Source organism: Oncorhynchus mykiss, unplaced genomic scaffold, assembly GCF_013265735.2.
Source record: "Oncorhynchus mykiss isolate Arlee unplaced genomic scaffold, USDA_OmykA_1.1 un_scaffold_245, whole genome shotgun sequence".
Lineage (NCBI taxonomy): Eukaryota > Metazoa > Chordata > Actinopteri > Salmoniformes > Salmonidae > Oncorhynchus > Oncorhynchus mykiss.
Genome location: NW_023493705.1, coordinates 68,056 through 93,745, shown reverse-complemented (window position 1 = coordinate 93,745; position 25,690 = coordinate 68,056). Strand labels below are relative to the sequence as shown.

The 25,690-nt window shown below is 46.2% G+C and overlaps 1 protein-coding gene across 1 annotated transcript in view; it reads left to right on the top strand.

Moving 5' to 3' along the window:
* Nucleotides 1-25,690, top strand: part of LOC118948708 (V-set and immunoglobulin domain-containing protein 10-like 2) — a 53,992-nt gene that overhangs the window by 9,245 nt on the left and 19,057 nt on the right. Inside the window, exons 3-5 of the mRNA XM_036973387.1 lie at nt 3,309-3,480; nt 3,726-3,958; nt 9,515-9,689. Of these exons, the coding sequence (XP_036829282.1) occupies nt 3,309-3,480; nt 3,726-3,958; nt 9,515-9,689 (580 nt within the window). The remainder of the gene's footprint in view (nt 1-3,308; nt 3,481-3,725; nt 3,959-9,514; nt 9,690-25,690) is intronic.

The window sequence follows — 25,690 nt, the reverse complement described above, 5'->3', positions numbered from 1 at the left end:
CTAACTTTGAGTAAAGCCAGAGTGTCTATGTATGCGTATGACTCAACACTATGCACGTCAGCAACTACAGCGACTGAAATGACTGCAACACTCAACAAAGATATGTAGTGAGTTTCAGAGTGGGTGGCAAGGAATAAGTTAGCCCTAAAAATGTCTAAAACTGAAAGCATTGTATTTGGAACTAAACACTCACTAAACCCTAAACCTCAACTAAAACTTGTAATGAATAATGTGGAAATTTAGCAAGTTGAGATGACTAAACAGCTTGGAGTAACCCTAGATTGTAAACTGTCACGGTCAAAACATATTGATGCAGTAGTAGCTAAGATGGGGGGGTTCTGTCTATAATAAAGCCATGCTCTGCTGTCTTAATAACTTCTTTGGGATAGGGGGAAGCATTTTCACTTTTGGATGAATAGCGTGCCCAGAGTGAACTGCCTCCTACTCAGTCACAGATGCTAATATATGCATATTATTATTAGTATTGGATAGAAATCACACTGGGGTTTCTAAAACTGTTTGAATTATGTCTGTGAGTATAACAGAACTCATATGGCAGGCAAAAACCTGAGAAAAAATCCAAACAGGAAGTGAGAAATCTGAGGTTTGTAGTTTTTGAACCCACCCCTATTGAATACACAGTGGGATATTGGTTATGTTGCACTTCCTAAGGCTTCCACTAGATGTCAACCGTCTTTAGAATATTGTTTCAGGCTTCTCATGTGATGTGGGACTGGATGGGAGCTCTTTGAGTCAGTGGTCTGCCTACAGCCTCGTTCTCAGTCACGCACTTTCACTTGAGAGGTAGCTGTCGTTCCATTGCTTTTCAACAGAGAATGGAATTCTCCAGTTGGAACATTATTGAACTTTTATGATAAAAACATCCTAAAGATTGATTCTATACGTAGTTTGACAAGTTTCTTCGAACTGTAATACAACTTTTTGAAAGTTTCGTCCGAATGGACCAGATCGCACAATTGGATTTGTTTACCAAATGCCCTCACAAAAGAAGCTATTGGACATAAGTTGACATAAATGGACATTATCGAACAAAACAAGCATTTATTGTGGAACTGCGATTCCTGGGAGTACATTCTGATGAAGATCATCAAAGGTAAGTGAATATTTATAATGCTGTTTATGAATAATGTTGACTACCCAACATGGCGGATATTTCTCTGGCTAGTTTGGGCTCTGAGCGCCGTTTTCAGATTATGCTTTATGTGTAAAGTTTTTTGGAAATCTGACAGAGTGGTTGCATTAAGAAGTATATCTATATTTCCATGTCTAAAATGTTTATTTTCATCGACATCTATGATGAGTATTTCTGTGAATCATGTGGCTCTCTGCAATATCACTGCATGTTTTGGAACTACTGAACATAACACGTCAATGTAAAATACGATTTTTGGATATAAATATGAACTTTACCAAACAAAAAACATACATGTATTGTGTAACATGAAGTCCTATGAGTGTCATCTGATGAAGATCATCAAAGGTTAGTGATTCATTTTATCTCTATTTGTGCTTTTTATGACTCCTCTCTTTGGCTGGAAAAATGGCTGGGGTTTTCTGTGAGTTGGTGGTGACCTAACATAATCGTCTGTGGAGCTTTTGCTGTAAAGCATTTTTGAAATCAGACACTGTGTCACGTTCTGACCTTAGTTCTTTTATTATGTCTTTGTGTTAGTTTGGTCAGGGCGTGAGTTGGGGTGGGTAGTCTATGTTCTTTTTTCTATGTAGTATTTATGTGTTTGCCCTGGTATGGTTCTCAATCAGAGGCAGGTGTCGTTCGTTGTCTCTGATTGAGAATCATACTGTAACGGTCGTCGGTGAAAGAAGGTGAGGACCAAAGCGCAGCATGGTACTTGTTCATGTTATTTAATTCAACTGAACAACATCTAACAAAGAAGCAAAAAGCACAACTGAAACAGCTCCGTCAGGTGCAACACTTTCTGTTTAGTGTGTATAATCACCCACAACTCAAGGGAGAAAACAGGTTGCCTAAGTATGGTTCTCAATCAGGGACAACAATTGACAGCTGCCTCTGATTGAGAACCATACCAGGCCAAACACAGAAATACCAAATCATAGAAAAAGGAACATAGAAAACCCACCCAACTCACGCCCTGACCATACTAAAACAAAGACATAACAAAAGAAGAAAAGGTCAGAACGTGACACATACTTAGGTAGCTTGTTTTCCCCATTTTAGTTGTGGTTGATTGTTGCCTGTCTCTGTGTCTTCACCAGACAGAACTGTTTCGTTTTCGTTCGTTCTCCTTGTTATTTTGTTTTTTTGTGTTCAGTGTTAATAAATTATCAACATGGACACGTACCACACTGCATATTGGTCCGATCCTTCATACTCCTCGTCAGAGGAAGACGAATCTCGTTACACACTGTGGCTGGATTAACGAGAATTGTATCTTTAAAATGGTGCCTAATACTTGTATGTTGATTTGTATTTGGCGCCTTGCAATTTCATTGGCTGTTGGCGAGGGGTTCCGCTACTGGAACGGGGTTCCCCAGTCCTAGACAGGTTAACAACACTATCAACTAGGCAGGTCCTACAGGCCCTAGTTTTGTCACACCTTTACTACTGTTCAGTCATGTGGTCAGGTGCCACAAAAAAAGTGGACTTAAGAAAATTGTATTTGGCTCAGAACAGGGCAGCATGGCTGGCCCTTGGATGTACACAGAGAGCTAATATTTATAATACGCATGCATGTCACTCTCTCCTGGCTGAAAGTGGAGGAGAGATTGACTTCATGCTTGCTTGCTACTTTTATTTATGAGAGATATTGACATGTTGAATGCACCAAGCTGTCTGTCTAAACCAATGCACACAGCTCGGACACCCATGCATATCCCACAAGACATGCCACAAGAATCTCGAAGTCCAGAACAGACTATGGGAGGCGCAATGTACTACATAGAGCTTTGACTACATGGAACTCTATTCCACATCAAGTAACTCATGCCAGCAGTAAAATTAGATTAAAAAAACGGATAAAAAAAAAACGTATAGAACTGCGGGGACTGTGAAGCAACACAATATTGGCACAGACACATTGTTTACACACACACACACACACACACACACACACACACACACACACACACACACACACACACACACACACACACACACAAAATGTGAAGAATGTGAAAATACACAGATATCTGCTGTATACTTTGTTTTATTAACTTCAGAACTACCTGTGACAAGAAGAGTTCAAATTTGATTGATTGATTCACAGAAAGTAATGTGTAGAGTTAAAATGTGTTTGGTTGTTTGACAGGAAGTCCAGGAAGCCCTGGCCACAACCAGGAAGTATGTGCTGCGTCGCGCAGCTGCGTGGACCAACCTGACGGTCCTAGAGACGGATGGAACAACAGACAACGGCCAATACTGGTGCTCCGCTAGCAACGCTGTGGGAGGGACTGAGATCCCTGTTACGCTACTGGTCAAGAGTAAGATCCCTGTTACACTATTGATTGATCAAGAGTAATATGCCTGTTACACTATTATTCAAGAAAAAGATCAATAAAGCTTTAGCCTGTACACCCACAAAACAAAACTAAATGGTTTTCTGATGAACTGAATGGCTATTTAATTTATGTTCTACTGTACCTTCTCCTCTCATCCCCTTCTCTCTCTCTGACCCCCCCCCCCCCCCCCTATCCTCTCTGTCTCCCTGCCCTCTCCCCCCTCTCAGGATACCCCATGCCTCCCAATGTGACCCTGGTAAGGCTTGTTTACAGCAGTCAGCAGCGCAGAGAGGTGGAGCTGGAGTGGCAGATGGAGGGAGAGGGAGAAGGAGGAGAGGGAGGAGGGCTGACTGGATTTATACTTGAGCGCAGACTAGAGGAGGCACCAGGGAGAAGGAGAGGAGAGGAGGAAAAAGAGAAGGACAGAGAGGAGGCTGGTGCAGATCCTGCTGACCAAGAGGTGAGCCAGAAAGAGAGTTGGGGGGATCAGAAAACACACAAAATAATACAATGCTGTTATTCTGCATGGAATAAGAATGTTTCTGTTGTTCCAGTAGATATCCTGATATTTGTGATCTATCTAGTAGATACCATGATAGTTGTATTCTATCTAGTAGATACCCTGATAGTTGTGTTCTATCTAGCAGATAGTAGATATCCTGATATTTGTGATCTATCTAGTATATACCATGATAGTTGTGATCTATCTAGTAGATACCATGATGGTTGTGTTCTATCTAGCAGATACCCTGATAGTTGTGTTCTATCTAGCAGATACCCTGATGGTTGTGTTCTATCTAGCAGATACCCTGATGGTTGTGTTCTATCTAGTAGATACCTTGACAGTTGTAATCTATCTAGTAGATACCATGATATTTGTGTTCTATCTAGTAGATACAACAACAGATGTGTTCTATCTAGTAGATACCCTGATAGTTGTGTTCTATCTAGTATATACCCTGACATTTGTGTTCTATCTAGTAGATACCATTACAGTTGTTTTCTATCTAGTATGTACAACAACAGCTGTGTTCTATCTAGTAGATACCCTGATAGTCGTGTTCTATCTAGTAGACACCATAATAGTTGTGTTCTATCTAGTAGATACCCCGATAGTTGTTGTCATGACGTGGCCCCTTCTGGGTATAGATCATGGCTTCCCACTCTCTCCTACATCCAGGTTCTGTTGTCTCAGGTCGTAAATTCCTGGCAGAGACTCTCTCCCCCTGGTCATGCAGATAGAAAGACACAGAGAGAACAAAGGATTTCATGTGGCGAACTCCTAAATCCCCGAAATGGGAATATAAATCAAATTGTCCACTTGTGAGAAGGTGGGAATGCTTCGTGGACACTTAAGGGGTGGGAATGACGAATATGTTTCATTTAGTGACCTCAGAGAGGACAGGAAACACACATAACTATATCTCTGAATGTGTACATTTCTCAGTTATGGGGTTTGCATCTAATTCTTGTATAAAATTAATTAGTAAAGATGAAACTTTTTGTGAAATGATGTAATTATAATGTTAAACATTTAATGTGAGAGAATTGTATTCCCAACTAAGTTGAACTTGGTCCTTGGCCCGCCCCCGTGAGCACAGACATGATCAGGCGTCATTGAACCGCTTTTTCTACTGTTACGGAAAAAAAAAACTCCTGGCGAAATCCTCTTCAGACCACACGTACCTTGTGGAAACTGAGGTGGCACAGGTTTGAGTACCAAGACTAAGCAAACCCACAGTGTGAGCTGTGTATGCGAATAGTTATTGAATTCCTAACCATACCACGTAGAACATTGGCTACACAGCTGGAAATGGTTAAAAGGTGCTTTTCCTTAAGGGAACTATACAGTCACCTCTCATGGCAGACCTTGTGGATCTGTTGCCATATGTTTTGGTATATCAAAGCTGGGACTGAGAGACTGAAAAACAGCTTTTATCTCAATGCCATCAGACTGTTAAACAGCCATTACTAGCACATTAGAGGATGCTGCCTATAGGCATAGACTAGGAATCACTGGCCACTTTAAGTAATGGTACACTAGCCAGTTTAATAATGTTTACATATCTGGAATTAATCATCTCATATGTATTTACTGTATTCTGTACTATTCTACGGTATCTCACTTAATGTTTACATATCTTGCATTATTCATCTCATATTTATATACTGTTTTCTATACTATTCTACTGTATCGTAGTCCGTTCCGCTCTGACATCGCTCATCCATATGTATTTACCCTTAATTCATTCCTACTTACATTCCTACTTTTGTGTGTATTGAGTATTTGTTGTGTAATTTGTTAGATATTACTGCGCTGTCAGAGCTAGAAACACAAGCATTTCACTACACCCACAATAACATCTGCTAATCACATGTATGTGACCAATAACATTTGATTTGATTTTACAATGAACACAATTGCATTTTATCAATGGCAATTTGAACGTACAGAGATACCATGACAAGATCTTGTGGCCCATTGTCATCCATTGCCATCACCTCATGTTTCATTATGGTAATGCACGGCCCCATGTCACAAGGATCTGTACACAATTCCTGGAAGCTGAAAATGTCCAGTTGGGCTGCATACTCACAAGACATGTCACCCATTGAGCCTGTTTGGGATGCTCTGGATCGACGTGTATGACAGCGTGTATGACAGATATGACATGCTATTCTATAAAATAATTTATCCGTAATTAATATTACCTGATTGAGCTAATCATGTAAATGTAATTAACTAGAGTTGGGGCACCACAAAATAATATTTATAGAGCTGTTATCTTCCGAATAAACTCTTAAAGACCTAGTAATATTTTACATCAATAGCAGTCAATATTAATCGTCACCTTAATTCAGTCTCATCTGAAAGTTGTAAATTCTTGGTTATCTTTACGAACCCTGGATAACAAGTTGAATCAGGAATACAAATTTGGGTTTAATTATTTATTTACTAAATACCTAACTAATCACACAGAATTACATATACAAAGAATAAATTATACCTTGACTTTAAATTACGTCATAAAGGAAAACATCCCTAGCGGGCGGAACCGATATGACAGCTGGTTACACAAAAGAAAAGGGCTGGGTTTGAGTGAAAGAGCAGGAAGACTGAGGGACAAAGGACGAAGCTGTGCTATCGTAAATACAGTATCTTATGCATTCTAAATTACCGCCCATTTGGAAAAGGAAAATGCAATAAATATTTACTCTGAGCTGCGCATCGGTAGGTTGGTGGAAGATGGAAGGCCGTGTTGCCAAACCGAGTCCTTTGTCCTTTGAAGAATGTCTATGCTGGTCAATTGGATACGTTGTAGTAACGTTGTTGTGTGATAGACGGGATACTCTGTCTGTTCCTTCCTAACCCTCATTTGCAGCTGCTGTTGCTAACTCAACGGCTAGGAGGTATCACTTCTGTAGTGAATAAGAGTTCAAAGTTCATACCATTCGCAACCAAAGCTCATGCTGATGTTGGCTTCGTTCTGTAGTTATTATCTTAACCATTCTGACATCGGACAGTCATCCTCACATCCTCGGAACAGGAGGTTACATTTTCGTCAAGGGCTTATATAGTGGAGGGAGAAAAGGGGTGTGTTTCATGGTTTACAACCTATGTATCTTCACGTGGGCCCAATTCTCAATTCTCACATTTTAGAAGCTAAAATCACATTTCATTCCATCACGAATCATTTCATATTCAAACACTTAAATTGAACAACAATTCCATGTGAATCCGATAACTCTGATGTGTAGACTTTACACTGTAGAGTTTGTCATCTTATCATTGATGAGAATGTTTCAGATGACAACCGAACTGACATCATATTCATTAAGTACCACTGCATATGTTCAATTGGTCGGATTACCAGAATATAGTTCATTTCCCCCCACCTTCTGATGTTCCCAGAATCTCTATGTTAACCAAGGGGTTTTCAAATGTAACATCAGTGGGGTAGAGAGAGGAAAAAGGGGGGAGAGGTATTTATGACTGTCATAAACCTTCCCCCAAGCCAACGTCATGACACATATATATATATATATATATTTCAGCCACACCCATTGCTGAAAGGTGTATAAAATCGAGCACACAGCCATGCAATGCCCATAGACAAACATTTGCAGCAGAATGGCCTTACTAAAGAGCTCTGTGACTTTCAACATGGCATTGTCATTGGATGCTACCTTTCCAACAAGTCAGTTCGCCACATTTATGCCCTGCTAGAGCTACCCTGGTCAACTGTAAGTGCTCATATTGTGAAGTCAAAACATCTAGGAGCAACAACGGCTCAGCCACGAAGTGGTAAGCCACACAAGCTCACAGAATGGGAGAGCCGAATGCTGAAAAGCGTAGCACGTAAACATCGTCTGTTCTCGGTTGCAACTCTTCCTACCAAATTCCAATCTGCCTCTGGAAGCAAAGTCAGCACAAGAACTGTTCGTCGGATTCTTCATGAAATTGGTTTCTACTTTTTGTGTTGTTTGTTGGTTTGGCAATGCCACTGTCAGCCAGAGAAATATGCTGAGAAGGATTATCACCACAGCATGCAAGGAACTTGGAGTCAAACAGACAGGCCTGGATGAGATCTTTAAGGTCAGGGCCCTCCGCAAGGCTCACAAAATCATTTTAGACCCAAGCCACCCCCTCTACCCGGACTTTGAACTACTCCCCTCTGGGCGCAGGTATAGGCACCCCTCAGCAGGAAAAACAGAACTAGACAATCATTTGTACCAGATGTGATATCCCTCCTAAATAGCTCGGGCTAATGTTCCAATCGACTCAGTAAGGCCAGTAGGCTAGTCTTTTTTTATTATTATTGATATGTAACATTTATGAAAGTTGTATTGTCAATTTTGTTTTGTATTTTAATGCCACTTTTAACATGTACATGACACTGCAACAAAATTTCCCCATGGAGACAATAAAGTCAGTAAGTAAGTAAGCAGAACGGGACCGATGAGGGCTTGAGTGCGTATCGTGTAAAAAATAATCTGTCGTCGGTGGCAACACTCACTACCGAGTTCCAAACTGCCTCTGGAAGCAACGTCTGCAGAAGAGCTGTTTGTTTGGAGCTTCATGAAATGGGTTTCCAAGCCTAAGATCACCATGCGCAATGCCAAGCATCAGTTTGAGTGGTGTAAAGTTAGCCGCCATTGGACTCTGGAGCTGTGGAAATGTGTTCTCTGCAGTGATGAATCACACTTCACCATCTGGCAGTCCGACAGACAAATCTGGATTTGGTGGATGCCAGGAGAACACTACCTGCCCAAATGCATAGTGCCAACTCTAAAGTTTGGTGGAGGAGGAATAATGGTCTGGGGATGTTTTTCATGGTTCAGGCTCGGCCCCTTAGTTCCAATGAATGGAAATCTTAACGCTACAGCATACAATGACATTGTAGACGATTCTGTGCTTCCAAATTTGTGGCAACAGTTTGGAGAAGGCCCTTTCCTGTTTCAGCATAACAATGGACCCGTGCACAAAGCGAGGTCCACTGAGAAATTGTTTGTTGAGAACAGTGTGGAAGAACTTGACTGACCTGCACAGAGCCCTGACCTCAACCCTATTGAACACCTTTGGGACGCCGACTGTGAGCCAGACCTAATCGCCCAACATCAGTGCCCGAACTCACTAATGCTCTTGTGGCTGAAAGGAAGCAAGTCTCCTCAGCAATGTTCCAACATCGAGCAGAAAGCCTTCCCAGAAGAGTGGATGCTGTTATAGCAGCAAAGAGGGGACCGACTCCGTATTAATGCCCATGATTTTGGAATGAGATGTTCGACAAACAGTCCACACACTTCTGGTCATGTAGTGTATCTATGACCAACAGATGCATATCTGTGTTCCCAGTCATGTGAAATCCACAGATTAGGGCATAATTTATTTATTTCAATTGACTGATTTCCTTATATGAACTGTAACTCCGTAAAATCTTAGAAATTGTTACAATTTTTAGATTTGTGTTCATTTTTTTTGTTCATTGCAGATATTAATATAGTTTTGTTGTTGTAGGAGCAGCGACAGGAAAAAAGGAGTAGTTTCTCTCCATGGAAGCAGGTGGTTGTATTGGAAGCCAGGGAGAGGGTCCACACGCTGGGCAACATGACCCCAACAGATACCTACCAGATACGCATCACAGCTGTCAATCACAGAACCCTCGGACACCCCTCCCCCCCAGAAACACCAGGTGAGTGAGATATATTATTACTACTATTATTGTTACTACTATCATATTATTATATACTATTATATTTAAGAGGGGGGGATACAGAGGAGGAGAGAGACAACGAGAGTGTGAGACAGAGAGAGAGGGAGACAGCGAGAGAGAGCGAGAGAGAGAGACAGCGCGAGAGCGAGAGAGAGAGACAGCGAGAGAGTGAGAGAGAGAGACAGCGAGAGAGCGAGAGAGAGAGAGAGACAGCGAGAGAGAGAGAGAGACAGCGAGAGAGAGATAGAGAGAGACAGCGAGAGAGAGAGACAGCGAGAGATAGAGAGAGACAGCGAGAGAGAGAGAGACAGCGAGAGAGAGAGAGAGACAGCGAGAGAGACAGCGAGAGACAGCTAGAGAGACAGCGAGAGACAGCGAGAGAGAGAGAGAGAGAGAGAGAGAGAGACAGCGAGAGAGAGAGAGAGAGACAGCGAGAGAGAGAGAGAGAGAGAGACAGCGAGAGAGAGACAGCGAGAGAGACAGCGAGAGAGAGACAGCGAGAGAGAGAGAGAGACAGCGAGAGAGAGAGAGAGACAGCGAGATAGCGAGAGAGAGAGAGACAGCGAGAGAGAGAGAGACAGCGAGAGAGAGAGAGAGACAGTGAGAGAGAAACAGCGAGAGAGAGAGAGAGACAGCGAGAGAGAGAGAGACAGCGAGAGAGAGAGAGACAGCGAGAGAGAGAGAGAGAGAGAGAGAGACAGCGAGAGAGCGAGAGAGAGAGAGACAGCGAGAGCGAGAGAGAGACAGCGAGAGACAGCGAGAGAGACAGCGAGAGACAGCGAGAGACAGCGAGAGAGAGAGACAGCGAGAGCGAGAGAGAGACAGCGAAAGCGAGACAGCGAGAGAGACAGCGAGAGAGAGACAGCGAGAGAGAGACAGCGAGAGAGCGAGAGAGAGAGAGACAGCGAGAGAGAGACAGTGAGAGAGACAGCGAGAGAGAGACAGCGAGAGAGACAGCGAGAGAGAGACAGCGAGAGAGACAGCGAGAGAGAGAGACAGAGAGAGAGACAGCGAGAGAGAGAGAGACAGCGAGAGAGAGAGACAGCGAGAGAGAGAGAGAGAGAGAGAGTTTGAGTTTTAAATACTCTTTATTGGGTCTGGGGGCCCACCACACAATAAATACTCATACAAAACCAGTTACACATCAATTAAAAACACAACTCCAATTCCTCCTCCACAGTAACAAAACACAACAGACTCTGAATACCCCATATACTCAAAAACAGATCAATATTGTTGACAAGTTTATAATAGGCAAACTCAATCCTTAGTCTCGCTGCCAACATTCCCTCCAGCATTCCCACCACATCCACAGACCCCTGTCCCCGAATGCTGTTCTTTCGGGTCTTCCATATCGCTAATTTTGCTGCCCCTAACACAAAATTAAGCAACACAACTACACCCTTTTGACTGAACCTGTACTTTGGCCCAAATATATACAGTTGGGAAGAGAAAACCTCTCCCAACATTGAGAACCAATCAGTGATCAGTTCAATCATCCCAACCAACCTGGGACACAGTAAAACAGATGTGCCAGAGATTCATCCTCAGCACAGAATGGACACCCCTCCCCAACAGTAGGGTCCAGGTGTACCAGATGCATGTTGGTGGCTATAGCTCCATGTATTATCCTCCATTGGAGGTCAGCTGTCCTCTTATCAATAGGCAGTTTATATAATGATCGCCAACAGCCTTTTGGAGAAGCACCTGGACCAAGCACATCCGCCCACCTCGTCGATTTTACCCCTTCCAGGGAAGAGGCATGGGACACCTTCACACATGTTCTGTAAATAGCCTTCTTTCCCACCTCCTTGAACTCCCCCAGCTCCGGGGTATCGAAGGAAAGCAGCATCCCCGCGTCCTCCTCAAATGCCCCCATCGCAGCACTAACAATCAGTGCAGGGAACACATAATCCAGACCCTCCTTCCACCGATCAGAATTGGAAATGTCAGTCACATACTGCAGATGAAGCACTGGCAAGGAGTCGCAGACCTCATCGACGACCTTCCTCAGTAGGCGAGATGATCGGATCCCCGCTCTTTCTCTCAGCTCCTCCAATCTGCTCCTGCTCCGCATCAGATGACCCAGCTTGGTACACCCCACGCCTAATAGGCATGAACGTAGGCTAGCTGAACCCAGAACACGGGACTGGATGGCAGTGTTATGAAAAAGAGGCTCTTCAAAAAGCCACATCCCTGGTGGCGTGCCGGTCTTACGGACTTGACAAAGACTCTCCAAGCCTGCATAACAGACTCATAAAATGGAGTCAGGCCAGTCAAATCACCCCCCTCCAGCTTTAAGAGGAAAATATGTTTGTCTAAGCCCAAACAGCCCGCTCTCCTCATCAATATGTAGGCTGTTTCGACCCAGCTAGAACATTCTCTGTACAACAATCTCTGGGCTGCTTGGAGCCGGAAAGCCGTGATCCTAGAGGAAATGTCCACCAGGCCTTGCCCACCCTCGTGCAGTGGCAGATACAGGGCTGCAGCTTTGATCCAGTGTTGTCCAGACCAGAAGAAATTGACAAGGGTCCTCTGAAGCTCTTGTATCAGACCCTTTGGTGGCTGTAAAATCATTAGTCTGTACCACAGGGTAGAAGCAGCAAGATTATTAGCTACCGGGACCCATCCCCTATAGAACAGCTGGGGCAACACCCATTTCCACCTTGACAGTCTGAAACACACTTTCTCCACTACACCCTCCCAGTTCTTTTTCTGAAAGACATCGGAGCCTAGAAAAACTCCCAAAGTCTTCATTCCATCTCTGCCCCACTGAAGCCCCCCTGGTAACCGTGGAGCGGACCCTATCTGAAGCTGACCTGCCCACAGCGCTTCACTCTTTCCCCAATTGACTCTAGCTGAGGAGGCCCCCTCATACACATTTAAAGTGTTTGAGAGAACCTTAACATCCTCACCCCCTGTAATAAAAACGATCACGTCATCTGCATACGCAGACAGTGCTATCGTGGGACCCTTCATTACACCTGGCACAGAGAAACCAGTAAGCTTCGCTCTTAAAACCTGTTAGATCTACCCCCCCCTTTTTTGAAAATTCTGTTAAAAATCGCGCAACTTTTCAGCGTCCTGCTACTCATGCCAGGAATATAGTATATGCATATGATTAGTATGTGTGGATAGAAAACACTCTGAAGTTTATAAAACTGGTTAAATCACGGCTGTGACTATAACAGAGCGTGTGTTTCATTGAAAAACGCAAGAAAAACTGCTCTCTGAAAGCAAAAAATAATTTCCATAAGTCACTTCCACCAGTTGTTAAAGGAGAACAGAATTTAATGGAAATTTGCCTGCACTTCATACAAATTCCGCACGATGGCGCCATTGTACTAATTTTCAATCGAATTAATTGTTGGAAAATCCATCTGTCTGACCCCAAGTTTTCCAGTCTTCACCCGGATGCAGTTCAAGGAGAGATCAGATTGCATTGTTTTTGAAGTGAGGACCTATTGAAGAGACATCGCCCTGTAATCGTTTTGATAGATTATAAACGTTTACTAATACCTAAAGTTGGATTACAAAAGGATTTCGAAGTGTTTTGTGAAAGTTTATCGTCGACTTTTTTAATTTTAAAAAATTACGCAGCGTTTAAAAACGATGAATTTTTCTGAATGACACTACTTCTATACAAAGCTATTTTGGGTATATATGGACCGATTTAAACGAAAAAAAGACCCAATAGTGATGTTTATGGGGCATATAGGAGTGCCAAGAAAGAAGCTCGTCTAAGGTAATGAATGTTTTATATTTTATTTCTGCGTTTTGGGTAGCGCCGTCTATCGCAAAATCTGTTGTTTACGTGTCGAGCTGGCATTTTGGGGGGTGCATGCTATCAGATAATAGCTTCTGATGCTTTCGCCGAAAAGCATTTTAAAAATCTGACTTGCTGGCTAGGTTCACAACGAGTGTAGCTTTAATTTAATACCCTGCTTGTGAATTTTGATCAAGGTTTGAGTTTTAACGAGTACATTTAGCATTTAGCGTAGCGCATTTGCATTTCCAGGTGCCTACTTGGGACATGTGCGTCTCAAGTAGATTCAAGAAGTTAAAAAACAAAGCATTGGTTCAATCTCCAGACTATATAACTGCCCTGAAATTGGGCATCCCTGCCTGATGCCCCTTTTGACAGGGATGGGGCAACTCAAACCACCACCAACCTTCACCATACACGAGGCTCCAGCATACAGTAAATTCACCCAAGACAGAAAAACATCCCCAAACCCAAAGGCTTTCATTGCTTTAAACAAGTACTGGTGGTCCACACGATCAAAAGCCTTCTCCTGATCCAACGAAAGTAAACCCACATTTACATCAGACAGTTTACAAATGTCTAAAACATCTCTTATCAGAAACAAGTTGTCAACAATAGAGCGATCAGGTACACAGTAGGACTGGTCCTTGTGGATCAACAATCCCAGATACTCTTTCAACCTGTTTGAGAGACATTTAGAAACAATTTTGTATTCTGCGCACAGCAAGGCAACAGGTCTCCAATTTTTTATGAGAGCCAAATCCCCCTTTTTTGGCAACAGTGAAAGCACCGCACGTTGACAGGATACAGGAAGAGAACCCTCAGATTCACACAGCACTTCATAAAAATCCTCCCCAATAGACCCCCAAAAGTGCTTATAAAACTCAGATGGTAAACCATCGATGCCAGGGGCTCGGCCTGTTGAGAGCTGCATAACTGCTGTGGACAGCTCTTGCAGTGTAATATCAGCGTCCAATGCGACTCTCTGCTCAGGTCTCAATTGAGGAAGACCGTGTAACAACTGTTCAGTACATAAAGAGTCACAATCCTCCGCCTTATAAAGGGATGAATAAAAATCCACAGCATGTTGACGCATTTCAATATCATTTGTGGTCACCTTCCCATCAGGGAGAAGAAGGCAGACCATCTGTTTGCGTTGAAATTTCGACTGTCCTAGGTTGAAAAAAAAAGCGCTAGGAGCATCCATATCCTTGAGGGAAGCGAAACGAGACCTAATCAAGGCACCCTTCACTCTTTTATGCAGAAACGACCTCAGTTCATGTCTCTTGTCCTGTAAGTTCATGACTAGTCCAGGGTCGTTCTGAGTGAGCAGCTTCAATTCAGTAGATTTGATGTCCTGTTCAAGGGCCTTGATAGTCTCTTTAACCTCAATTTGAGACAGAGCAGTATACTGTTGACAAAAAACTCGTATTTGGGCCTTCCCAACCTCCCACCATTGTCTCAAGGACTCAGAATTCCCTTTTATACCCCTCCATTTTTCCCAAAACAACAAAAACCTGTCACAAAACATGACATCATGTAACAATTTAACATTAAAATACCAGTAAGGCGATGACCGTCGTGGACAGGACAAGTGAATATCAACAGCAACAATATGATGATAAGAGAAACCCACAGGAGTAATGGCACACTTTCCAACCCTACTACAGTAGTGATCAGATACACACAACCTGTCTAACCTTGCTGCACTGACACAACCTTCATTAATTTTTAGCCATGTGTACTGCCTAACTTTTGCATTCCTTACTCTCCACACATCAGAAAGCTCAAACTCAGTTAATAGGCCAGACAGGCAAGTGGCTGACCGCAGGTGAGGTTCTTCAGCGGTGCGATCAACAGTAAAATCCACTGTACAGTTCCAGTCACCCCCTAAAACCATACACCCCTCTTGATCACACTGTCTTAAGGTTTCCTTTATTTGATCAAATATAGCAATACGCTCTGTACCCTCATTCGGAGCATAAACATTCAAAAAAACAAACAGAAACCCCATAACATCCACCTTGACCAATAAAACCCGACCCTTGACAATCTCTGTTGTAGATACCACAGTCACCCCTAAGCCTGAGGAAAACAAGATTGCCACCCCAGCACTGAAATTAGTACCATGACTGAGTACATGCTGCCCCTCCCACCACATACCCCAGTCAGCCTCATTTTCCTCATCACTGTGTGTCTCCTGTAGGAAAACTACATTAAGCCTTTTCTGTTTTATTACTTCTAATACCCAAGCCCTCTTATTCCTGTCCCTTCCCCCATTAATATTGAGAGAACCTACCTTTAGTACCTCCATATAGAAAAGAGAAAAGAAAAGCAGAAGAAACCACAGAGAAACCAACGAGAAAAAAGACACCCGATGAAGCATGATCATCATCATTATTTTTCTTTCTTCTCTTAACCTGAACACGTTTCCCACCACCTTTTGCTGCTGAAACAGCAGTAATACATTTCCTCAAGCGAAACCGCTTCTTCTCACTCAATTGGTCTAACCCCACCGTCTTCTGTAACATCACAGCTGACCTCACAAAATTATCAACATCAAAATAATCTGCCAATTTGACAGATTTCCCAAAAGTCTGATCCAAAAACTAATTTACCTCCTCTAGATCATAAACTGAGTCCTCGCCAGCAGTTGTAATATCTAAAGAGATATCCATATCATTCTCCTGATCCTCAGCTGAGACCACAGACAACTGACTCCCCTCTACCACATCCCTTTCAACACTCCCCACTTGCACCTCATCACTCGTACCTCCACTACCTGGGAGACTAGCCCCACCTGAACATCACTACTCATAGTGGGCATCTCCTCCACTAACTGGGAGCCTAGCTCCACATGAACCCCAGCACTCGTAGTGGGCATCTCCTCTACTACCTTGGAGCTTAGCTCCACATGAAAACTCTCCTGTACCTCATTACTCGTAGTGGGCATCTCCTCCACTACCTGGGAGCCTAGCTCCACATGAAAACCCTCCTGTACCTCATTACTCATAGTGGGCATCTCCTCCACTATCTGGGAGCCTAGATCTACATGAACTCCAGCACTCGTAGTGGGCATCTCCTCCACTACCTGGGAGCCTAGCTCCACATGAACCCCCTCCTTTACCCCAGCACTCATACTGGGCACCTGCTCACCATTCTGAGGAACTGGCTCTTCAGATACATCCTTGCCTTCTACAACAATACTTTTCTGTAGCATAACATTTCCCTCTAATACAAGTTGCAACCCCGTGCCCTCAACACGGATAACCTGTTCCTCAGCACCAGGTGCTTGTGGCTGCTCTGCCGCTGTCAGCCCACCTCTCCCTACATCAGTGGGCCCAGGCGTTACGATGACCACCTGCGCCCCTCCCTCGGCCTTCTCCCTTTTCGGGCAAGCATGTCGCTTATGACCAACATCCCCACACTCAAAACACCGTTGACTACCCGTACTAGCATAAGCCATATACAATCTATTGTCATACTTGACTTTAAACGATAACTCTAAAGTCTGCTCCGGTGAATCCAAAAACATAAACACCTGTCGCCGAAATGACATTACCTGTTTCAACCCCGGGTGTTTGCAACCCAACGGAACAACCTTAATTGAACTGGCGAACTTCCCAAAGCGCAATAACTCGCGCTCCAACAGCTCATTTGGAATAAACGGTGGTACGTTTGAAATCGTTACCCTTGTTGACGGAGAAAAAAGCGGCGTAACTTGAATAAACATTCCTTTAAGAATTACACCATGCTCAACCATCCGATCAACCAGACACTCTTCTTTAAGAAATACCACCACAGCTTTATTCATCCGGGATGCATAAGCAATATTCTCATAGCCTACCTTCTCTCCTACGGCGACCAGAAACTCCTCCACCGTGACAGTAGCTTCAGTAACACACCTAAAGCCGTGCCGAAGTGACAGGGACGGCATCCCCATTCGGGCTGCCATCCCCGCCAAAATCAGGGTAATTTCGATAGGAAAAACAAAAAACGTAATTCTACCACAACAAAAAAAAGTAAAAATAATAACCTTAATCATGCACAGAAGAAAACCCCAAAAAATGCCACCAAGAAATAGCAAACCGAAAGAAAGTTGTGAATATCTAACTCTCCACAACACACGCACTCCTTCACTCAAACAATTCCCAGCATGCACCGATCACTCCCAGCATGCAGAGAGAGAGAGAGAGAGAGAGAGAGAGAGAGAGAGACAGCAAGAGAGAGAGAGAGACAGCGAGAGAGAAACAGCGAGAGAGAGAGAGAGAGACAGCGAGAGACAGCGAGAGAGACAGCGAGAGAGAGAGAGAGACAGCGAGAGAGAGAGAGAGAGACAGCGAGAGCGAGAAAGAGACAGCGAAAGCGAGACAGCGAGAGAGACAGCGAGAGAGACAGCGAGAGAGAGAGAGAGACAGCGAGAGAGAGACAGCGAGAGAGACAGCAAGAGAAAGACAGCGAGAGAGAGACAGCGAGAGAGACAGCGAGAGAGACAGCGAGAGAGACAGCGAGAGAGACAGCGAGAGAGAGAGACAGCGAGAGAGAGACAGCGAGAGAGAGACAGCGAGAGAGAGACAGCGAGAGAGAGAGAGAGAGAGAGAGAGAGACAGCGAGAGAGAGAGAGACAGCGAGAGAGAGAGAGACAGCGAGAGAGAGCGAGAGAGGCAGCGGGAGACAGCGAGAGAGGCAGCGGGAGACAGCGAGAGACAGCGAGAGAGAGAGAGACAGCGAGAGAGAGAGCGAGAGAGAGAGAGAGAGACAGCGAGAGAGAGAGAGAGACAACGAGATCGAGAGAGAGACAGCGACAGCGAGACAGCGAGAGAGACAGCAAGAGAAACAGCGAGAGAGAGAGAGACAGAGAGAGAGAGAGAGAGAGAGAGAGAGAGAGACAGCGAGAGAGAGACAGCGAGAGAGAGAGAGAGAGAGAGAGAGAGAGAGAGACAGCGAGAGAGAGAGAGAGAGAGAGAGAGAGACAGCGAGAGAGAGAGAGAAAGAGACAGCGAGAGAGACAGCGAGAGACAGCGAGAGAGACAGCGAGAGAGAGAGAGAGAGACAACGAGATCGAGAGAGAGACAGCGACAGCGAGACAGCGAGAGAGACAGCGAGAGAAACAGCGAGAGAGAGAGAGACAGCGAGAGAGAGAGACAGCGAGAGAGAGAGACAGCGAGAGAGAGAGAGAGAGACAGCGAGAGAGAGAGAGAGAGAGAGAGAGAGAGAGACAGCGAGAGAGAAAGAGACAGCGAGAGAGACAGCGAGAGACAGCGAGAGAGACAGCGAGAGACAGCGAGAGAGACAGCGAGAGAGAGAGAGAGAGACAGCGAGAGAGAGAGAGAGAAAGCGAGACAGCGAGAGAGACAGCGAGAGAGACAGCGAGAGAGAGAGACAGCGAGAGAGACAGCGAGAGAGAGAGACAGCGAGAGAGAGACAGCGAGAGAGAGACAGCGAGAGAGACAGCAAGAGAGACAGCGAGAGAGACAGCGAGAGAGAGAGAGAGACAGAGAGAGAGAGACAGCGAGAGAGAGAGACAGCGAGAGAGAGACAGCGAGAGAGAGACAGCGAGAGAGAGACAGCGAGAGAGAGACAGCGAGAGAGAGACAGCGAGAGAGAGACAGCGAGAGAGAGACAGCGAGAGAGAGAGACAGCGAGAGAGAGGGAGAGAGAGAGAGAGAGACAGCGAGACAGCGAGAGACAGCGAGAGAGGCAGCGGGAGACAGCGAGAGAGAGAGAAACAGCGAGAGAGAGAGAGACAGCATGAGAGAAAGAGAGAGAGAGACAGCGAGAGAGAGAGAGAGAGAGAGAGAGAGACAGCGAGAGACAGCGAGAGAGACAGCGAGAGAGAGAGAGAGAGAGACAGCGAGAGAGAGAGAGAGACAGCGAGAGCAAGAGAGAGACAGCGAAAGCGAGACAGCGAGAGAGACAGCGAGAGAGACAGCGAGAGAGAGAGAGAGACAGCGAGAGAGAGACAGCGAGAGAGACAGCAAGAGAAAGACAGCAAGAGAGACAGCGAGAGAGAGACATCGATAGAGAGACACTATTAGGACTCACACTATTTGACACAGAGGTGAAATACCTGCTATATGCTGATGACTTGGTACTTCCATCACCAACCAAAGAAGGTCTTCAACAAAACATTAATATTCTGGAGCAATATTGCCATAATTGGGCCCTGGCAGTAAATTTCCAAAAAACTAAAATCATGATTTTCCAAAAAAAAAACAGATGTCAGAAACAAAAATGTAAATTCACCCTGAACAACACCTTAATTGAACACACAAAAAATTACACCTACCTTGGTCTGACCATATCTGCATCGGGAAACTTTAATATGGCAGTGAAGGCACTCAAAGAAAAAGCCCGCAGAGCAATGTATGCAATAAAAATGAAATTATTCAAAATCAACATCCCAATTAGAATTTGGACTAAAATATTTGACAGTGTAATCCTACCAATAGCACTTTATGGAAGTGAGGTTTGGGGGCCACTCAATAAACTGGATTTTAAAATGTGGGACAAACATCCAATTGAAACCCTACATGCAGAATTCTGTCGGAAAAATCTACAAGTCCAGAGAAATACACCAACTAATGCATGTAGGGCAGAATTGGGCCGTTTTCCAGTAATAATGAAAATACAGAAAAGATCATTAAAATTTTGGCTACATCTAAATTCAAGTCCAAATTCGAGTCTGCAATTTAAAGCACTTCAAGCCCAAGAGCTGAGCCCAGAAACGAGCCCTCTCAGTCAGCTGGTGTTGGACCTCACCAATCAAGCTGACACCAGCACTGCTTCAAAAGAAAGAATTCCAATAAACAAAATCATGAACCAATCAAAGGAATCATACTTACAATACTGGAAAAACGAAACAAAATCCCAAAGCCGACTAAATTGCTATCTGACCCTAAACAGAGAATATGAATTGGCTGATTATCTCTACTCTGTCAGAGATACGAAGCAGAGACAGATCCTTACCAAGTACAGGCTGAGTGACCACCGATTGGCAATAGAAACCGGCAGACATAAAAAGACATGGCTACCCAAAGAAGAGCGTGTATGTGGTCACTGCATGACAGGGGAGGTAGAGACAGAGATGCACTTTCTCCTTTACTGTGATAAATATTCCTCACAAAGAGATTCATTATTCACAGAAATGACTACATATATTCCACATTTTTACAAATTGAACCCAGAGGAAAAACTAAGAATACTCATGGGCGAAGGAGCAATGGCTCCTCTTGCAGCCAAATATGTATTTTCCTGCCATAGCCTGAGGGACACTGAATAATAACATCTGCATAGTAAACAGTAACTTACTTATTATTACTATTATTGTTATTACTATAATTATTAATGTTTACTGTAGACTGTTACCATTTTATTGTATTTATTTTTGTATTATTATTTACTACCATTTTATATTATTATTTGCTATCATTTACAATTTTGTTACAATGTATATTGTATACATTGTTGCTTTGGCAATATTGACACAATGTTTTTCATGCCAATAAAGCAGCTTGAATTTGAATTTGAATTTGAGACAGCGAGAGAGACAGCGAGAGAGACAGCGAGAGAGAGAGAGACAGAAAGAGAGAGAGACAGCGAGAGAGAGAGACAGCGAGAGAGAGAGACAGCGAGAGAGAGACAGCGAGAGAGAGAGAGAGAGAGAGAGAGAGAGAGACAGCGAGAGAGAGAGAGACAGCGAGAGAGGCAGTGGGAGACAGCGAGAGAGAGAGAAACAGCGAGAGAGAGAGAGACAGCATGAGAGAAAGAGAGAGAGAGAGACAGCGAGAGAGAGAGAGAGAGAGAGAGAGAGAGAGAGAGAGAGACAGCGAGAGAGAGAGAGACAGCGAGAGAGAGAGAGAGAGAGAGAGACAGCGAGAGAGAGCGAGAGACAGCGAGATCGAGAGAGAGACAGCGACAGCGAGACAGCGAGAGAGACAGCGAGAGAAACAGCGAGAGAGAGAGAGAGAGACAGAGAGAGAGAGAGACAGCGAGAGAGAGAGACAGCGAGAGAGAGAGACAGCGAGAGAGAGAGACAGCGAGAGAGAGAGACAGCGAGAGAGAGACAGCGAGAGACAGTGAGAGAGGCAGCGGGAGACAGCGGGAGAGAGAGAAACAGCGAGAGAGAGAGAGACAGCATGAGAGAAAGAGAGAGAGAGAGACAGCGAGAGAGAGAGAGAGAGAGAGAGAGAGACAGCGAGAGAGAGAGAGAGAGAGAGACAGCGAGAGAGAGAGAGAGAGAGAGAGAGAGAGAGACAGCGAGAGACAGCGAGAGAGACAGCGAGAGAGAGAGAGAGACAGCGAGATCGAGAGAGAGACAGCGAGAGAGAGAGAGAGAGAGACAGCGAGATCGAGAGAGAGACAGCGAGAGAGAAAGTGAGACAACGAGAGAGAGAGACAGCGAGAGCAAGAGAGAGACAACGAGAGAGACAACGAGAGAGACAGTGAGAGAGAGACAGCGAGAGAGACAGCGAGAGAGCGAGAGAGACAGAGAGAGACAGAGAGAGAGACAGCGAGAGAGAAAGAGACAGCGAGAGAGAGAGAGAGACAGCGAGAGAGAGACAGCTAGAGAGAGACAGCTAGAGAGAGAGAGAGACAGCGAGAGAGAGAGAGAGACAGCGAGAGACAGCGAGAGAGAGAGAGACAGCGAGAGAGAGAGAGAGAGAGAGACAGCGAGAGAAAGAGACAGCGAGAGACAGCGAGAGAGAGAGAGACAGCGAGAGAGAGAGACAGAGAGAGAGAGAGAGAGACAGCGAGAGAGACAGCGAGAGAGACAGCGAGAGAGAAAGTGAGACAGCGAGAGAGAAAGTGAGACAGCGAGAGATAGAGACAGCGACAGCAAGAGAGAGACAGCAAGAGAGACAGCGAGAGAGAGACAGCGAGAGAGACAGCGAGAGAGAGACAGCGAGAGAGACAGCGAGAGAGCGAGAGAGACAGAGAGAGAGACAGCGAGAGAGAGAGAGACAGCGAGAGAGAGAGAGAGACAGCGAGAGAGTGAGAGAGAGACAGAGAGAGAGAGAGAGAGAGAGACAGCGAGAGAGAGAGAGAGAGAGACAGCGAGAGAGAGAGAGAGAGAGAGAGACAGCGAGAGACAGCGAGAGAGACAGCGAGAGAGAGAGAGAGAGACAGTGAGAGAGATAGAGAGACAGCGACAGCGAGAGAGAGACAGCGAGGGAGACAGCGAGAGAGAGACAGCGAGAGAGACAGCTAGAGAGCGAGAGAGACAGAGAGAGAGACAGCGAGAGAGAGACAGCGAGAGAGAGAGAGACAGCGAGACAGCGAGAGAGAGACAACGAGAGAGAGAGAGACAGCGAGAGAGTGAGAGAGAGACAGCGAGAGAGAGAGAGAGACAGCGAGAGAGAGAGAGAGAGAGAGAGAGACAGCGAGAGAGACAGCGAGAGAGCGAGAGAGACAGCGAGAGAGACAGCGAGGGAGAGAGAGACAGTGAGAGAGAGACAGTGAGAGAGTGAGAGAGAGAGACAGCGAGAGAGACACAGCGAGAGAGAGAGAGAGACAGCGAGAGAGAGAGAGAGAGACAGCGAGAGAGAAAGAGAGAGAGAGAAGAAGAAGAAGCCATACAAGATGTAGGAATTTGGAAAACTTACTTTGATAATCTATACAAAAACATCCCACAAAAAGACTTAAACCAGAACCAATTAGAAATTAAAGAAAAATTGAACATCCTGGAATCAGTCATTAAAAACAACCAAAATCCATTAGATTACCCAATAACCCAACAAGAACTAAATGAAAAGCTAAAATCTATTAAATCAAAAAAGGCTTGTGGTGTAGACAACATCAGAAATGAAATGCTGAAAAACAGCACACCTGAGTTGCAAAATGCTGTGCTTAAATTGTTCAACATGGTTTTAACTTCTGGCTGCTTCCCTGATGTCTGGAACCAGGGGCTCATCTCCCCTATCCACAAAAGTGGAGACAAATCAGACCCCAATAATTACAGGGGAATTTGCGTCAACAGTAACTTGGGAAAGATTTTCTGTAGCATTTTGAATTCAAGAATTCAAACCTTTCTTCAAGAAAAAAATGTAATAAGTAAATGTCAAATTGGCTTTCTCCCTAACCATCGCACTACTGACCATATATACACCTTACACACACTAATTAATAAACACGTCCACCAAAAAAAAGAGGGCAAAATCTTTGCTTGCTTTATTGACTTTAAAAAAGCATTTGATTCGATTTGGCACGAAGGGCTATTGTCACGTTCTGACCTCTATTTCCTTTGTTTTTGTATTTATTTAGTATGGTCAGGGCGTGAGTTGGGTGGGCAGTCTATGTTTGTTTTTCTATGTTTTGGTCTAGTTCTATGTTCGGCCTGATATGGTTCTCAATCAGAGGCAGGTGTTCGTCATTGTCTCTGATTGGGAACCATATTTAGGTAGCCTGGGTTTCACTGTGTGTTTGTGGGTGATTGTTCCTGTTTTTGTGTTTGCACCAGACAGGGCTGTTTTGAGTTCTCACGTTTCTTGTTTTTTTCCGTTAGTTTGTTCATGTATAGTGTCGTCAATAAATACAATGAACAACCACCACGCTGCGCTTTGGTCCGCCTCTACTTCACAAGAAGAGAATCGTTACAGAATCACCCACCACATCAGGACCAAGCGGTGTGGTAATGGGCAAAGGAGAAAGCAGCAGCAGGAGCAGCGCGAGGAGGTATGGACATGGGAGGACGAATTAGACGGTAAAGGACCTTGGGCTCAGCCAGGAGAATATCGCCGCCCCAAGGAAGAACGGGAGGCGGCGAAAGCGGAGAGGCGCTGGTACGAGGAGGCAGCGCGGCGTCGTGGATGGAAGCCCGGGAGTCAGCCCCAAAAATTTCTTGGGGGGGGGCTAACAGGGAGTATGGCTACGCCAGGTAGGAGACCTGAGCCAACTTCCTGTGGTTACCGGGGGGCTAGAGAGACCGGGCAGGCACCGTGTTATGCTGTGGAGCGCACGGTGTCCCCAGTGCGGGTGCACAGCCCGGTGCGGTACATTCCAGCTCCGCGTATCGGCCGGGCTAGAGTGGGCATCGAGCCAAGTGCCATGAAGCCGGCTCTACGCATCTGGTCTCCAGTGCGTCTCCTTGGGCCGGCTTACATGGCACCAGCCTTGCGCACGGTGTCCCCGGTTCGCCTGCATAGCCCAGTGCGGGCTATTCCACCTCGCCGCACTGGCAGGGCGACCGGGACCATTCAACCGGGTAAGGTTGGGCAGGCTCGGTGCTCAAGAGCTCCAGTGCGCCTGCACGGCCCGGTCTATCCGTCACCACCTCCACACCCCAGCCCTCCGGTGGCAGCTCCCCGTACCAGGCTGTCTCTCCGGCCCATCCGTCCAGAGCCTTCCTCCTCTCCAGCTCTGCCGGAGCCTCCCGCCTGTCCGGCGCCTCTGCCGGAGCCTCCCGCCTGTCCGGCGCCTCTGCCGGAGCCTCCCGCCTGTCCGGCGCCTCTGCCGGAGCCTCCCGCCTGTCCGGCGCCTCTGCCGGAGCCTCCCGCCTGTCCGGCGCCTCTGCCGGAGCCTCCCGCCTGTCCGGCGCCTCTGCCGGAGCCTCCCGCCTGTCCGGCGCCTCTGCCGGAGCCTCCCGCCTGTCCGGCGCCTCTGCCGGAGCCTCCCGCCTGTCCGGCGCCGCTGCCGGAGCCTCCCGCCTGTCCGGCGCCTCTGCCGGAGCCTCCCGCCTGTCCGGGGCCTCTGCCGGAGCCTCCCGCCTGTCCGGCGCCTCTGCCGGAGCCTCCCGCCTGTCCGGCGCCTCTGCCAGAGCTTCCCGTCTGCCCGGCGCCTCTGCCAGAGCTTCGCGTCTGCCCGGCGCCATCGGAGCTTCCCGTCTGCCCAGCGCCGCCAGCGCCGCCCGTCTGCCCAGCGCCGCCAGCGCCGCCCGTCTGCCCAGCGCCGCCAGTGCCGCCCGTCTGCCCAGCGCCGCCAGTGCCGCCCGTCTGCCCAGCGCCGCCAGTGCCGCCCGTCTGCCCAGCGCCGCCAGTGCCGCCCGTCTGCCAGGAGCCGCCAATGCCGCCCGTCAGCCAGGGGCCGCCAGTGCCGCCAGTCAGCCAGGGGCCGCCAGTGCCGCCAGTCAGCCAGGGGCCGCCAGTGCCGCCAGTCAACCAGGGGCCACCAGTGCCGCCAGTCAGCCCAGCGCCAGCGCCGCCAGTCAACCAGGGGCCGCCAGTGCCGCCAGTCAGCCAGGGGCCGCCAGTCAGCCAGGGGCCGCCAGTGCCGCCAG